Below are 15,768 nucleotides of genomic sequence, written 5' to 3'. Positions count from 1 at the left end.
TTAAATTCATTTTCCAACCACTGTGTGAAATTCGCCACTTGCAATCGCAATTGATTAGTTACTACAAATAATGTATCGAGGTTATCCATCTTTGCATGATGACTGACAAGCAGAACAATTCAATGTTCGTCCGCTGGATGGCAGCAGGGAAACTAAACAGAATGGCTTTGTGTTCAAATTAGAACATCTGTGCGGAAATTGAACCAAGGTCAACTTGATTTGATCCTTTTTGCAACATTTTGGTGGTGTGCCGTGAGGGGGGGGGGGGGGGGGGGCAGCATGTGGCTCAAATCAAAGGTTGGGAAAATCACTCTGGAGGAAAAGTACTGGCATTGACTCTTCCATGACTGCTAGCTTTGGCCACCGTTTTGCAACAAATGCCAGAGAATCCATGGGGATCACATGTGCAAGTGGATAACTGGCTCTTTTGCTTGGTTGGATAGAAGAGATGGAATCATGATCTAGTGAAAGGTAGCATGTGCTGACGCCGATGGTGGAAAGTTGCAAACTTTGCATGGAAATTTCAGGGAAGATAGCAGGAATTCAATGGGTGACCTTAAATGTAACATACAAATTGGGGATTTTTTTTTTTTTTTGCATAATCCAATTGAAAGCAATCATTTTGCTACCTTGCAGCCCAAAATGATTCTTTATATGCATGCTTGCACATGATACACTCATTAAGTTAACCTCCATTCCCAATTCATAAAAATGTTCCAATTTGGAATAGTTCCAAAAGTGCCCATGGAAATTTAGGGGAAATTTTCCACCTCTTTGCAAGCGTCACAAATGCTGCTGCGGGGTAGGGGGTGGGGGGCACGTGATGACACATTCTTTTGTACTCACGTTGTCTAATGACATTTAAAGCTAAAGGCAGAAATAAACAAAACTCCTCCTGGTCAGGATTAAAAAAACAAACAAAAAAAAACAAATCAGGCACTTTAAGGTCAGTCAACAGTTCATTGCGTCCTGAACCCACCCGAGGCAAGTAGTCCATAGGACTAAACATCCATTCCACCGTGTCCAGTCACTTCAATGAAGATGGTTGTCGTCTATCTGTCTGTGTGTGAGCGCAACGGCGTCTACGTCCATCAAGCTTATGACTGGTCCAGTCCAAAGTTTTAAGTCTTCCTATTGTTCCAGGCGGGCTCGGGCGGGGGGGCGTTAGGGTCCGCCGGGGACAGGCGAGGGTCGTGGGGGGACTTCTGGGCCTGGGGGGAGCGTGGGTCCAGGAGCAGGGGTTTGTCTGTGTGGAAAGGTCTGCTGTAGTGGTCTTGGGCCGGCGGGAGGCCGGGCCGATGATCCGGCATGCGGCGGAAGTCCTGAGAGGGGCCGTCGCGCCCCTGGTGGTGGTAGTTGGAGCGGAAGTCGTCCGGACGCCTTCTTTTGGAGTCCTGGTGCCTGAAGACAAAATGGCCGCAACTTAGGTCCACATGCAACATTTTCTGCATCGTTTGCGTTTACCTGTCGTAGTAGGGCCGGTGCGGTCGGTGGTCCCGGTCGTTGCCGTACTGGTCGTAGGGCCTCTTGCGCGGTGAGTTGTTATTGCGGTAGCCGCCCGAGCTGCGGTATGAGTCGCCGTGGGCGTGCCGCTCACCGTAGTGCTCCTTGTAGCGGTGGCCGTCGTACGGGTAATGGCGCTCGCTCGACCACGACTGGTTGCTCGGGTGATTGTACTTGCGCTCCCTCTGCCAGTCCCCCCGGTCTGTGACGGCCAGATTCGTTCGAACGGAATTTGGCTTCACGTTTGTTATGGTGATTACAAAATAGCAGGTGCTTCCTACCGTCATTGGGGAAGTGGCGTTTAGCGCCCATGTTGTAATCTCGGTGGTGCCCGTGCGGGTCCGACTGCGCCGAGTGAGACGAAGCCGACTGCGCACCCGCTGAGTCGCGAGCGGGCGCCGAAGCGTCCGGCCGCAAAGGTTTTCCTCTCCCGGAGGTCTCGTCCCTCTTCTTGTGCTCCTTCTGGAAGTGTCGGCAATGGATGAGGGATGAGGAGCGAGCGCGCCGGATGAAGCGTGCACAATCCCGAGCCACTTGCCTCTTCCTCGTGCGAGCGTTTCTTCTGGGCCATTTTGTAGAGCTTGTGCAACTTTCGGGCGCCAAACTCGGTAAACTTGGAGACAAAAATCCAGAGATTTCTGTGGAAAACCAGCAACAACGTTAGTATCTGTGGCAGTTAAAAAAATGCTCCAGAGTGGAGTTGGACAACAGCGAGACTTTGAAAACAGAACATGCACATTAAGTCAGGGCTCCCCACCGTCGCCATATTTTCACGTGCTCGGGGTCGTTGTAGGCTTTGAGGCACTCTGTGATGCGATCTCCGATCTTCAGCAGGCAGGTGCGCGTGTGCTGGAGCTGGTCCTGGTCCGGCAAGCCCTCGTCCGGTTTGTCCAACTGCTTCAGGGCCTTCTTCACGGGCCTCATGCGCTCCTTGCACTGGACACGTTTGAGGGGGACGGTTACGACCCGGCGCCCGACATCCATCCGCCCGTCTCGTTGGACTACTCACAATACTGAAAGTCTCCTGGTCGAGTTCGTCGTCCTCTTTTCCCTCGATGGGAACGGGATCGGAGCCCGCCGTGATGTGGACCGGTCCTTGGCTTTTCCTCCCTTTGGTTCCTTTTGCCTAAAACGTTTGGACGAGCAGTTCAGTGCCAAGCGAGTATTTGTTACGTAAAAGAAAATAAATACAGCGGAGGCTTCCAAGATGCATCGGAGGTAGAAAAAAGGAGACCGACTGACCTTGTCTTTTCGAGCCTTGTTCCCCTTCTTCTCCTTGTCGCCTTCCTTCTCCTTCTTCGGAGTGCCTTGCTTTTCTTTGTTCTCCTTGTTATCCTTCTTCTTCTGTCGTTTCTTGGTGGGGGACTTGTCTGCTCCGTCCTCCTGCGCAAACGTTCAATTGTTAGACGACTGTTCACTGCGGGTATGAAAAGTCAACACACCCCTGTTCAATCGCCAGCTTTTGGATAGGGAAAAAGAAATCTGACCAGATTTTCACCATGAAAATTTGTCAGACTTTCCACGGCTGTGTTTATCGACATTGGTCAATTCCTGCTCTTGATCCCGGGCGCAAGCTAACAGAGAGTCCGACGGTGTTTGGGCCCATCTCGGCCTTCACCGACCTTGAGCTCGCCTTCTTCGGACGGATTGTCGGACAAGCGCGGCGACGAGATGCTGTTGCCCTGCTCGTCCTTGACGAGCTTCTCCTTCTTCACCCGAGGCTTCCTCTTCCTCACTTTGACCTGTTGGCCCACAAACAAGGCCGTATGAGCGGCATGGGTAAAAAAATAATACCACCAGGTGGCGTTTACGGGTTTGACCTCGTCGCCAGTTTTGGACGCGTCTGCGCTGTCTTGTTCCTTTTTGAGCAGCTTGAGGAGATACTCGGCTCTGGCCTGCAGCTGCTTGGCCTGAGGCTTCTTGCCCGGATCGTCTGGCAGGATCTGTGCGGGTAAAATGCATACGCAGGCAATAATTGGAATTTTGGTTTATGACTGTAGGGAGGGGCACAAGAATCGGTTGTATACATTTATTTTCATTGAAATGTGCACTCACCTTTTCAGCCAGCTTGAGGTCAGGATCGGTCTTGATCAGATCCCAGTTGCTGAATCCGTGCTCATAAATTCCGAGCAAGAGCTGCACGTCGTCCTCCACGTTCCAGTCCACGTCGAAGTGGGCGACCTTGACTCTGCACGTGAGCTTGAACCTGCGGGCAAGGCGAGCAAAGTCCATCATAATCACGCCGGTTCCGGTCGAACGGGTCAGCGGCTGACTTACGTATTCCTCTGGGCCGGCTCGGGCGGCACGGCCTTGTGCAAGGGCTCGAACTCCTCCTCGTGCTGGATGATGGACTTGGCGTTGACCTGCACCCCGGAGATCTTGATGTTGATTCCTCGCCGTTTGCCGGGACCTTTGGCTGCAGTGAGCACATTTTCAGCTCCGAGGGCAAAAGCGGCGTTTCCGACAACCGCTTACCTTCGACCGGGTTCTCTTTCAGGTTCTCCTCGTGCTCTTGCACGGCCGCCACGCAGCTGCCGTGAATGAGCTCGCCCAGACGCTTCAGGTCTGCGATGGACTTGTCCACCAGCTCAGAGTCACGTGCGATGGCTTCCAACCTGGAGACACACACAAAAAAAATAAAAAATCCTGACTTTAATTTGTGCCATTCATTTGTTACGGCTGTGCACTTACCTTTCAAGCGGAGCTCCAAACTTCTTGTAAGCCTTAATGAACCTATGTTGACGAAGAACACGAAAAGTCAATTGAGTCTCGGGCGCTTCCACAGCAATGGGAGCAAAACGGTACTGAATACCTGACCTGCGTATCTCGGCATCATTGAAACCCTCCACGTTGTTCTTGCGGGCTCGGGGGCGACCTCGCTTCTTGGGCTTCTTATCTTCATCGCTGTCGTCGGTCTCGCTGTCGGAGCCCGACGACTGTTGCTTGAGCTTGGAGCCCACGTCGCTGTCACTGTCGTTGGCCTGAGCCTGACGCCAGAAAAAGGGACTCGACTCAGTTAGAATTTTTGATTCAAACTCATGCAACTGTTTCAGTTGTTTTTTTTTAAAGTCTCTTTTAAATGGATCAAAAGAGTCATTGTGAGCCGCTTACCCGCTTGTTGGAGCTCCTGCTTCTGGGCAGCATGAAGAGATCCATTTCCCGCTGCTTTTCCTCCTCCTCCACTTTGCGCCGCTGCTCCCCTGGGATGATGTCATCCCAGTCCCGAGAAGGCTTCTCCTCCAGGTTGGGTGCGCTTTCCTCCATGGTGGAAAAATTGGCCACCTGAAGGTGTACAATGAAGAAGAAAAAAAAAATTCAGTTGGCACATTTGTTTTGGTTCATGAACATGGTCGCAGAAAAACACTTTTCTCGTATGACATAAGTAAACAAAGAAAATAAAACACCTTTCTCCTTGTTGGATGCTACGCACTGACTTGGCCACAGTCAAAGTGTTGCAGATCCCCTTTTTGCATTTTAACATGGCGACACAACTGCACGTGACTACACAGGCTTGTTTATATTCACCATGGATACCGCAAGCCCAAAATGGCCGCCTACTCCCATCATGCAATTTTGGGATAGTGGTATCCATGGTGAAGGTAAATGGTACTAGACTGCATGCAGAGTCACCACTTCTTTTAGATTGCGCAAGATAACGGAACTACAAATTGCGTTTCCATTTATTTCGATGCGCAAACAAACCACAGCATCGATTTGTAGGCACCTTAAACTGAGACAGGAGTTCATCGGTGGGACTTTGGCCCTGGTCACTTTCTCGAGTTTCTGCCAACCTGAGGATCTCATCGATGTCCATTTCCTGCAAGAACAGACAACGCACCGCTTTGGTTTCTGAAACGACGACACATGCGCTCTCAGCATACCGACAATGAATATCTAAGTACCTGAGGTTCAGACTCTTCTCCTTCGGCCTCTTTAAATAGCTCTTCTGCACCAAACTTGAGGATGGCGGTCAGCTCTTCCTTGTTAAATGGGTTCGAACTGGAAGACAAAAGACAGGGCACGTGTGATCGTTCCCGACAAACGCATCGACGCCACTCCCAAGAGGTCTTACTTGGTGTTGCCCGAGTTGCTGTCCAGTACAGTTCGTCCAGTGGTGTCCATTCGCTGGATGACCAGATGATCCAAAACCATCTTCTTCTTCGCCCTCTCGATGATGTCCTCCTCAACCGTTCCCTTGGTGACCAGTCGATATATATTCACCTACGATCGGGATCAAAGCGGGAATAACTGCAAATGTATTCCAGCAGACGGCTTCGGGGATTTGGGCTTGAGAACTACTGGACTGTGCTGAAAAAATAACAATACTGACGAACTGACTTTGACTTAACTTTCATTACAGTAAAGTTGACTTTAACGGTATATGACGGTATGTGGACTGCAGGACTCGTTGCATTAGCCTTGATAGCGCTGAGTCCCATTCTGCTCGTTGGGTGTTCCACAGGGTTCAGTTTTGGGGCCCCTACTGTTTTCATTGTATTTGCTACCCTTGGGTTCCTTAAGAAATCACGGCATTTCCTTTCACTGCTACTATGCAAACGTGATGCTCCGCTATTGGAGTTGCTATCAATTTCCACCCGTAGCATACCTGCTTCTTTTGGCCGATCCTATGAGCCCTGGCTTGCGCCTGCAGGTCATTCTGCGGGTTCCAGTCCGAGTCGAAGATAACGACGGTGTCGGCAGAGGCCAAGTTTATTCCCAAGCCTCCGGCTCTCGTGGACAAGAGAAAGCAGAAATCCTGGAAGACAAGATGATGGCAAAAACAGAACTAGCTAAAAATTCCAAGTAATCAGGAATCAAGCAACATTTAATGTAATCAACTATGAACAGCACCCGTTGATTACGGCGCTCAAATCTTGACCTTACCTCTGAGCCTTCGGCATTAAAGTGGTCCAGCGCTTGCTTTCGAATTTCTCCCTTGATGGAGCCGTCCAAACGCTAAAAAGAGAAGAGACAAATAACACCATAGTTCAGTCGATGCTGAACTACAGTCTATCAAAACAAATAGCGCCAACTAATAAGGACGGAGCCAAGCGCGTGCGCTGCGCGCGCTACCGGAGCCTGGATGCGCTGATATAAATAACCACATGAACTGGCCAAGTATGTGTGCTACAGCGCTGATATTTGATCTGTGTCAACACTAACAGGTTGGCTAGCATGAACACACATCATGACCAAGTGTTTTTAAAAGCACTTGCGAGTTTTAGATGAGGACAAACAATTGGTTGCTTTGTCTAGTTTTGTTTCTGTCGCAAGCAATAATTTGACTCCCTTGCTCTTCATCAAACATTACAAAAAAAATGGTGGTGTCTTGAAAAGGGCTTGAACGGATTGATGGTATTTCAATTCATGTCAATTGGAAAGATGATTTGCATCAGAGTGTCATGATGAAACACAAATCAAAGTGCAGAAAACAACAACAATAGGAGAAACATAACAGATTCGATTTCTCTGTTGCCACATTTCTTAGTACGGCGAAAGTAGGGACAAGAAGGTGCCTCCGACCTGAAACGGGTAGCGTTTTTTGGCAAGGTATTCAGCCAGGATGTCCAACATTCGAACCATCTGCGAGAAAATCAGCACTCTGTTGCCTCGCTCCCTCAGCCGGGTGAGCAGTTTGTCCAGCAGCACCAGCTTGCCGCTGCCCCGCACCAGAGCCTGACACACACACAAACGCAGCTCTGATCTGCATCGCCCCGAGTTAAAAAAAAAAAAAGGGCCTCTCAGCAAATTCACCTGCAGTTGTTCCTGTTGTGACTCGGGCTCGCCCTCCTCAGGCTGCTTGATGAGGAAGCCGTGGTTGCAGCACTTTTTCAGCTCCATAACAATGTTCAGGAAGCCCGAGGAGCTGCCTCGGGTGCCTTTGGAAAGAGCTTTGTAATTCCGCGTTAAAATCCACCTGCAAATTCAAAGAAATATTGAATTCTTAACATTTCCGCAGGGGGTTTCAAATTGCTACAGTTCAGAGTTTAATGAACATTTTTCCTACTTGTAAAATTGTTTCTGCTGCGCACTCATGTCAACGCGGAGAATCTGCTCCACTTTGGCGGGAAGCGATTTCTCCACGTCCTTTTTGACACGTCGGAGCAGGAAGGGCTCGAGGACTTTGTGAAGACTCTGGTAACCGTTCTCTCTCCCTTTGCCGTGGTCGTCCTCAAAATCTTCCCACGAGTCAAACCTGAGAATCAGAAAAAAAACATATATATATATATATTGTTTTGGAATGTGCGCCCGCCATTTTTGGTGGGATGGTGTGGGACTTACTTGTCCGGCATGAGGAAGTGCAGCAGCGACCAGAGCTCTTTGAGCGAGTTCTGCAGTGGGGTGCCGGTAATGAGCAGCCTGTGGTTTGACCTGAACTCCATCAAGGATTTGTACAAGAGGGAATCGTCATTCTTCAGCCGGTGAGCCTCGTCAACACCCAGGAAGGCCCAGTTGATGTTTCCCAGGACTCCCTGAAAGAAAAACAAACAATTCAATGAATTTTTTTTTTTTTTTGCTAGCCAGTGCTGTTTTAGTCAAAGTGAATTTAAAAAAAAAAAAAAAAAACTGTGGAAAGAAGCACCCACACCTTATCTTTGAGGAGAATTTCGTAGGTGGTTAATAGTGCATTGAAACGGATTCTTTTGGTTTGGTGATTAACCCACTCGTAGTCGCGGATCTATTCAAAGAAGAAAAAAATATTTTTATTTTTATGATCATTGACGAACTGGTGGTAGAAAAGACCACCTACGGATTTTCTGCTCATGACATCCCCGAGGTAGACCACCACGTTCATGTCGGGGGCCCAGGTGTCAAACTCCCTCTGCCAGGAGGTGAGCGTGGACAAGGGCACCACCACCAAGAAGGGCCCGTACAGCTGGTGCTGGTGGAAGAGGTAGGACAGGAAAGAGATGGTCTGGATGGTCTTTCCCAGACCCATCTCGTCTGCCAGAATCACGCTGTTGCATCTGAACATGACGAGGAGATGATTTATCACACTGTCCCTTTAACATCGAGACACATGCTTGATTTGGATTTCAGTACCTGCACCAGGAGTGAGCGAGCCAGTTGAGTCCGGCCAGCTGATAGTCTCTAAGTTGCAGGTTCTCGTCTCCGATGTATGACGGCTGTTTTTTCAAAGCGACAAATCTGGGCCTTTGTTTCAACACCTGAGAAGGAAACGACATATGAGGCACTTCATTTCAAACGGAATAGACGATTGGGCGGGGGGGGGGGGACCTTGCAGTCTTTGGAAGGGACGGTTTTGCTGGAGTTCCGGTTCAAGAAGCTGTCAATGCAGCGCTGGAACTTCTTCATGATCAGCGCCCCGTCTTCCCAGCTGCACTCGGAGTAGGGCAGGCCCATCCACTTGCATAGGTACTCGGGTTCGCTGGACGATATCTTGTGACTGTGAGCTGGAGGACCAAATGCGTTTAAGCCAGTGCGGACTTGAGAACGCTTCGATAATTTTGACTTTTTTTTTTTTTTTTTGCTTACACGGGAAGTCGGAGGATCCGTGTGTCTTTCCTGTTTTGGTGGCTGGTGATGACAAAACGGAATGAATACCAGCGTGTATGCAAATGTGCAGCGGCTCTTACCGATGATGCGCTCCACAAACTGGAACTGCTTGTTCAAGTCGGCAATGAGCTCCATCTGGCAGTTGTGGAACTCCACATCCTCGGGAGATGCCCTCTTCACCCTAAAACATTTGAATTTGTTCGTTTCTAAAAAGACAAAAGGTGCTTTTTGTATTGAAGCCAACCAAAATGGTTTGTCACCATGTGTTGAGCTCGTCATTTTTCTTTTTGAAGTTGTCCAGCTTCTTCAAGCCCTTGACCTTCTGCTGCGTGAGTGAGTCCAAGCTCTCCCACGTGTTGTGGATGTAAGACCAGCCCTTCCACTTGACCAGATAGTGCGTTTCGCCTTCGTCCTTGTCGGGGTCAAAACCTTCGCACGGGTCCCCGTTGTCCTGGACGGCATACATGGTCGTGGGAGCGCCCGTGGCTAAGAATGCCAAATGGTGTTTCAATAAATGTAAATTTAGAGCCGTCACACATTTCCACTCGGTTCACGACGCACGCAATACTTGTAATCACCTCCTTTTTTGCCGATCCTGGTGTCCATGACTTTCTCGATGGTCTCGCTGTCATCGTCCTGCTGCTCCTCGCACGCGTCGCCCGTCATCTCTATCAGATCGTCAGAGTCCGTTTCAAAGTCATGTTGGTCTTCTTTGTAGCTGCGGTGAGGAAACGGCAGACGTGTGATATATCGTGCGGTCACGCATCGTTCATTCAGGCACTGTTAAAGGCGCACTGATCGAAAATGTTGGATGGCCACGACAATGTTCCCAGCAGCCTTAGCAAAACTAAAATACGAAAAATAAAATACCTTTTGACCTTAGTTGCCCCTCTCCGACGGATTTGTCTCTTTGGAGTGTCGTCATCGTCATCATCCTCGTCATCATCGTCCTCATCGTCCTCGTCGTCATCCTCGTCCTCGGGTGAGGATTCCTCTTTCCTGAGTTTTCTTGCTTTTTGAGACAATTTTTTGTTTGATGATTTTGTCTGCGGTCTGTAAAAGAGCAACCGAAGCTCAGAAAAGGGAAGAGAAGAGGGGTTGATCCTCTTTAGAAAGCAACACAATTCCAAATGTTTTCTTTAAAGCAGGAGTGGGGAACTTTTTTTCCCTCAGCATTCAGGGTTGGATTTCCATTTTGGAAATAAATTCTGCGCTAACTTAATTTGCTCCATGACGCAAATCAATCAAGAGTATCTCAAAGTTCCCAATTGAAATGAATGTAAATGCCATTAGTCCGTTCAAGATTCTCCAAAAAGTAATGGATTTTATATCTGTCCTGTAATGTTTTCCTCAATTGCTATTTTCTTTGCGTCTACTTCTAATCTTAATCGTCACTTTTTTTTTTCCATGGGATTTTTTTGCCCCTGCCAAGCGTTCCGCTCTGTACTTTCACAGCAAATGATTATCAATCATTTATTAATTATCCACTTTTGCCTCTGCGGTTTTTCATGTGTTTATTTTGCCTGGCAGAGCAGATGAGGTGTTCCCACCCTTGCTTTAAGTCAAGCGGACAACGGACAAAAGGACATGGAATGAAGATGATCAGCGGGTAGCTGTCTGACGGCCAGGTAAGGCCGGCCAGGCCTCGCTAAGCTCTTACCTTCTAGCAGGAAGTCGTCTGGATCTAACTTTTTTCTCTTCCTGCTCACTGTCTGTACTGCCGGAGGCTTCCTCCTCGTCATCCTCATCCTCATCATCCCAGCTACTTTACGACAAAGAGATGCCACAAGTTCACCCACCACCCACATTACCGCTGTGACGAATTTCGAGTTAGTCATTTTGGGTGAGGTTCACGCAATTGGTTGGAAGGGGCTGTAAACAAGTGAACGTGGCAATAACACGTCACCTGGCTGACTGGAATCTAACAGATACCCACGTTCAGATGAGAGGAAATGAGTGCCAAATCAAATGCATCAGTGCCATTACGAGTGTCATGAAATGGTGAGGGATGCAAATACATGCGAGACCTGCACGAGACAAATACTCACTCCTTCTTTTTTACACGAGCGCTTTTCCTTTTTGGACTTTCATTTTCTGAGTCACTGCTACCCTGTAAAAATAGGAGCACAGGTTCAAAGTATCCAATCTATAAAAAAAAAATAAAAAAAACTCCAACCGGGGGTCATCGGTTTTCAAGGGCACACACAATGAACTGCTTGTAACTATAGAATAACTTGTCAAGCCCTGTCTGACTCATCATTTGCTTTGTTTTATACAAGTGTTCCTGATAAATGCAGTATGACTTAATTATTGCGTTTACACACAAATTTGTGTTGTTTGCTTCCGTAAACAGAGGACCACCTGCGGTATGTGTATGCTTTCTTGCGTTTACCCCAGCGCCAATGTTCAGGCGAGATGGTTCTTGTCTACTGCGATTTGACCTTCTGACGCCGTACACGTCCGGATGCTCCTCCCACATCTGGAAATAAGATCAGAATGACGACTATTAACGACAATGCCCCGAAAGTTTAGAATTTTCAAAGTTATCAAAATTCAAGCAAAGTCTTTATTTTTTCACGTAATAAAAAATAAATATCAGATATCAGAAACAAAATAAGCACCTAGTTGGAGGTGCTACTCTACCTTCTTGACATCAGCTAGACGTTCCTTCTTCTTCACTGGCTTGTCTTTGCGATCGCTGCATGCTTGCCTTTTGGACTCCGCAGACTCGCTCCCGCTCCCCGAACGACTCTCCGACCCCGAGGAGCTGTTGGACTCCGACTGGCGGGGCCGTCGCCTCTCGCTGCCGTGCTCGCTCTCGGACTGACTTCCCGAATCCGATGCGGAGCGATTGGATTCTTCCGAGGCTGAATTGCTGCGGGGACAAGAACGTGGCTCATTTCAAGCTGCATGTTCACACATCTGTGTTTTCGATACAAAACACTGTTCAGTCGTTGATGAAGAACTATAATAATAACTAATCATACACTAATAACTAATATATATAATAACTGTGGAAGTTAATACTTATTTTTTCTTAAAATAGATAATTTTCTTAAGTTGGTACCAGAAGAAATAACTTTCTAAAAGGCGAAATGTGTTTTGCATTTGGAAATTCAATACAATTGCGTCACAGCTGTCTGCTGCCGTTCCACACTCGAACACATGAGGGCATCATTCAACAATAAATTAAAAGCTCTACAATTGAATCGTCAACATTTAACATGCTTATTTTGAGCATTACAATCATTATTCAAATAGTTCATCAGAAAATTTAAAAAAGGTGACGGCTATGACTGTGTATAGGCAAGATATAACTACTCCGCGACGTCTCGCGATGACCTAACCCGGAAGAAGAAAGCTACTTTCCCTTTTCAAAATGAGGGCGGACGACTGATGAAATCTCACGTTCTTATTGGTTGATACGTTGCTATGTGACCATTCAAGTAATCGCGATTTCTCCGCTCAGTCTGTGGGAATGAACACTTCCGGTTCCCGAGCCACACACGCAGCAAGCAAACCCAGCGGGGGGAGCAAAGGGCCTTTGCACATTTTAAACAATATTTAACTAAATGTTAGTTACTCATTTCGAGAGGTTCAGGTCTAAGCATTTCGTGGCTGTTTCCCTGCTGCGCTCCCACAATGGTTACGTGTTGAGAGAGGGCAGTATGACACCAAGCAGGAACAAGCTGAAATGTAATGTTTAACCAAACTAAAATGGCTGCCACGAGTGCACAATACACACAACTGAGAGTGAGACAGTGTTCTCAAATATATACAGTAAGATGTGTGTGTTTTAATAGTTTTCAGCACACAGCAGGCATTCTGATAGATTTAAATTTGGCTGCAAATATTATAGTCAAGGAAGCAGAAAACACAAACCAACAGCTCAATTTACCTTATGATCATGATGCAAAATGTGCAAATGTTAGTTTCTTTATTGAGAAAAAGCTGGGGAAGATGTTAGCAAAAATGGGCCTGCTATATTTAATGTAATTAAACGTGTTAAGTCACAAAAAGCATGATCACAATGTAGATTAGCTACAATGCTACATTGACGCGTTCTTGATTAACGGTGTCAAGTCACAAGAAGAAAAGTATCCACACTCAATACTGAAGCTAAATTGAAGGAATACATTCCTGCTGATGTAAAAGTAATCCTAGTCTGATTTCAGTAAAGAAAAAAGTATGGCAAGCACTATAGACATTGAAATAAGTAAAAAGGTTAAAAAGTGAGCAACAATCTTAGTGAAGTTCTATTCAATGCAAATTTAAAGGCTGCATCCACACAAGAGTTCAAAGTGTCAGATAAATTCATTTGAAAGTAAATGTTGCATTTGATTATCTCGCTCCAGTTTGTTCACATCCACCATAGTGTAGCAATGTTAGTACAGCAGCAAAAGTTGCATTAACAATAACGGGTCAAATAACATTGATACGATGGTGCAATGCAGGTGCAATGCAGCACAATGTAGAAATATAAGGCCGTGTTGTTTTTAAGGTATATGAGAAAAGTAGAAGAAATTATTTGAAACAAAATAATTAATGCAATCGGATAAAGGGGAGTTCGACCGCATTAATCTCCAGGGACCAATCTTGCAGGGCACTACCAAACTCACTAGTGTAGTGTTAAAAAAAAACAAAAAAACTACAAAGATCGGGGTGTGGCTATTAAACAATACCAAGGTCACTGGTGACAGTGGTGCACTTCGTCAGTGGCACGCATATGCAAATGCTGGACTACAAACATACACAAACATACACATGCACACACACACACACACACACAGGTGATCAACTATGCTTGACAAGGTAAACAAATTCAGCGGACGCCAAGAGTCTATTTTATACAAAACACAATTAGTTCCATACCTGGAAGCATTGCTCTGAGTCGATCCTTCTTCGACTTGCTTTTTATTTCTGTTCTTCATCGTTGAAGAAAAATGTGTATGCTTTAAATGTGTGTATATATCCTTTGGGAGAGGTGATCTGATGTCCTGGTATTCGTGTCAAAAAAAAAGTTCCAGGAGACATAAAGTAGCACACAAGTCCCTCAAGATTGCCTTCGCCCCTCGACAGGCACTTTAAATCCCAAGCGGTGCGACGCCAGAGGAGAAAGTGGAATTAAATACAAATGATTGGGCATTATCTATCATTATCATTATATAGACGGAATATAGAGTTCCAAAAGGTATGTGCTATTCCATTAGCCAACATATGCAAGCGATTTGTCCAAGTGCCGAGTCGCATCAATTAATTGTAACTGCGTCATCGCGGGGAAAATGACAACATTAAAAATAAAGTAATATGGGATTAATTCAGCAAATAATGTAAACAGAGCAACCTCATAGCAAGGCAGTACCGATAGATTAACTATTTCGTTTCGATTCGCCGCGGTTGCAAAATAATAAAATCTCAAAAATCAAACCAGACTGCAAAAAAATAAGGTATATGTTATTAAATACAAAAAGAATCAGGTTTTAAATACATCGTGGGCCTCTCGGAACCCGCTCTGCTGTCAAGCGTCAGAGAGACAAGAGGCGAGCAGCACTCTAAAAATGGAGGCGCGCCATGGCTGCCGGAGCCCTGCATGGAAAACAACGGCAAACCCAGACGGCTCCTTCGACGCGCAAAAACGGCCACAAAAGCCCAGCGAAACGGCGTCAAACCCGTCAAAACGTCGAGCAAGTGAGCCGAGGCATCACGAGAACATAGCAGGACGTCGCCTCAGTCGACACAGGGGCAAGAAAAACGGAATGACGACAGCCCATAGCAGCCTTCCTAAGGATCATCCGCCATCTAGAGCTCCTTCCTAGCTCTGAAAGCCTTTGATTGACGTTATTTTCATTTAGCCAACACTCAGGTGATGTTTAAGTCCCTCCCCTTCATCTATAACTTTTCGTTTACAAAAACGTAAAATTATGTTCATCACAACTAAACAAACACCACCGAAAGTGTTCGGCTCACTTAAGTGGACAAAGAATATCGAAGAGTGGAAATATTTTGTCCTTTTGCAGCAATTGCATCACTTCCTGCATGAACAGGAAGAAGATAAGCCAGAGAAGCCATTTTAGAAAGCCGTAGGAAGCCATTTCATTTCTCACAAAATGCTACTTAACCATTTCAGAACCTGTTTCACTCTTTTATTAATTTGACATCATATTGCAGTAACCACTAGGAATAATGACACGAAAACACTTCACATCCTTTTGTCATACAGAACACTAATATTTGAAATGTATACGAGTAATCAATCTTTCTGGATACCATTCAATGACAAATGCATTGTTTATAATTACTGTTATTTGAAAATAACTGTTGCAAACATCTGAAATATGAATGTAAACAAATTCAAAATACAGTGCCAAATAGCGGAATATCTAATAAAACAAAGCCAAGAAAAAAATACAGAGTATACTTTATTCAAAGCAGCATGAGTACATTTGCTAATTTAGTGCGTCTCAAATACATTGAAAATGTTAAGTCCACAACACAGCTAGCAACATTGTTCCAATGTCCGCTGCGTTGTAAAATATTTTTAAAAATCCATACGAAACGTCGTCAAAAAACGGGTTCAGCTTGTCAAAAAATTGCCATCTTCACGTTAAACAACGCTATCTTCGCGTATTAGCGCTGTCTCCATTGTCTGCGAAATCCACTTGTATGAGGTCTTGATGAGACAAAAAAGAAGGAAACATTTCAGGCCACAAATACATGTCAAATGATCACTCACTGTGCCGCAGTTAT

The 15,768-nt window shown here is 46.2% G+C and overlaps 1 protein-coding gene across 8 annotated transcripts; it reads right to left on the bottom strand.

Annotated features, from left to right (window-relative positions):
- Window positions 1–581: 581 nt before the first annotated feature.
- chd2 (chromodomain helicase DNA binding protein 2) lies at window positions 582–15,013 on the bottom strand. 8 transcript variants are annotated; one of them, XM_037253471.1, is made up of 38 exons: window positions 13,894–15,004; window positions 11,665–11,896; window positions 11,387–11,500; window positions 11,070–11,131; window positions 10,682–10,786; window positions 9,892–10,074; window positions 9,600–9,739; window positions 9,282–9,507; window positions 9,102–9,202; window positions 9,001–9,042; window positions 8,743–8,918; window positions 8,548–8,672; window positions 8,255–8,471; window positions 8,093–8,182; window positions 7,786–7,976; window positions 7,511–7,699; window positions 7,258–7,420; window positions 7,027–7,179; window positions 6,388–6,459; window positions 6,110–6,259; window positions 5,576–5,724; window positions 5,406–5,502; window positions 5,228–5,320; window positions 4,615–4,785; window positions 4,321–4,490; window positions 4,195–4,236; window positions 3,979–4,118; window positions 3,781–3,919; window positions 3,559–3,709; window positions 3,324–3,446; window positions 3,126–3,245; window positions 2,746–2,886; window positions 2,513–2,629; window positions 2,261–2,439; window positions 2,042–2,141; window positions 1,785–1,965; window positions 1,465–1,705; window positions 582–1,401 (listed from the first exon to the last, which is right to left on the bottom strand). In XM_037253471.1, the coding sequence occupies exons 1-38, from the start codon at window positions 13,950–13,952 to the stop codon at window positions 1,122–1,124; spliced, it is 5,424 nt and encodes a 1,807-aa protein (XP_037109366.1). In that variant the 5' UTR covers window positions 13,953–15,004; the 3' UTR covers window positions 582–1,121. The 8 variants fall into 8 exon arrangements, with proteins under 8 accessions (XP_037109366.1, XP_037109367.1, XP_037109369.1 ...); XM_037253472.1 differs by having other exon boundaries at window positions 10,682–10,783; XM_037253474.1 differs by having other exon boundaries at window positions 10,682–10,783; window positions 11,414–11,500.
- Between the last annotated feature and the right edge of the window lie 755 nt (window positions 15,014–15,768).

Source organism: Syngnathus acus, chromosome 6, assembly GCF_901709675.1.
Source record: "Syngnathus acus chromosome 6, fSynAcu1.2, whole genome shotgun sequence".
In the NCBI taxonomy this organism is placed as follows: domain Eukaryota; kingdom Metazoa; phylum Chordata; class Actinopteri; order Syngnathiformes; family Syngnathidae; genus Syngnathus; species Syngnathus acus.
This window is presented reverse-complemented; position numbering and strand designations above follow the sequence as displayed.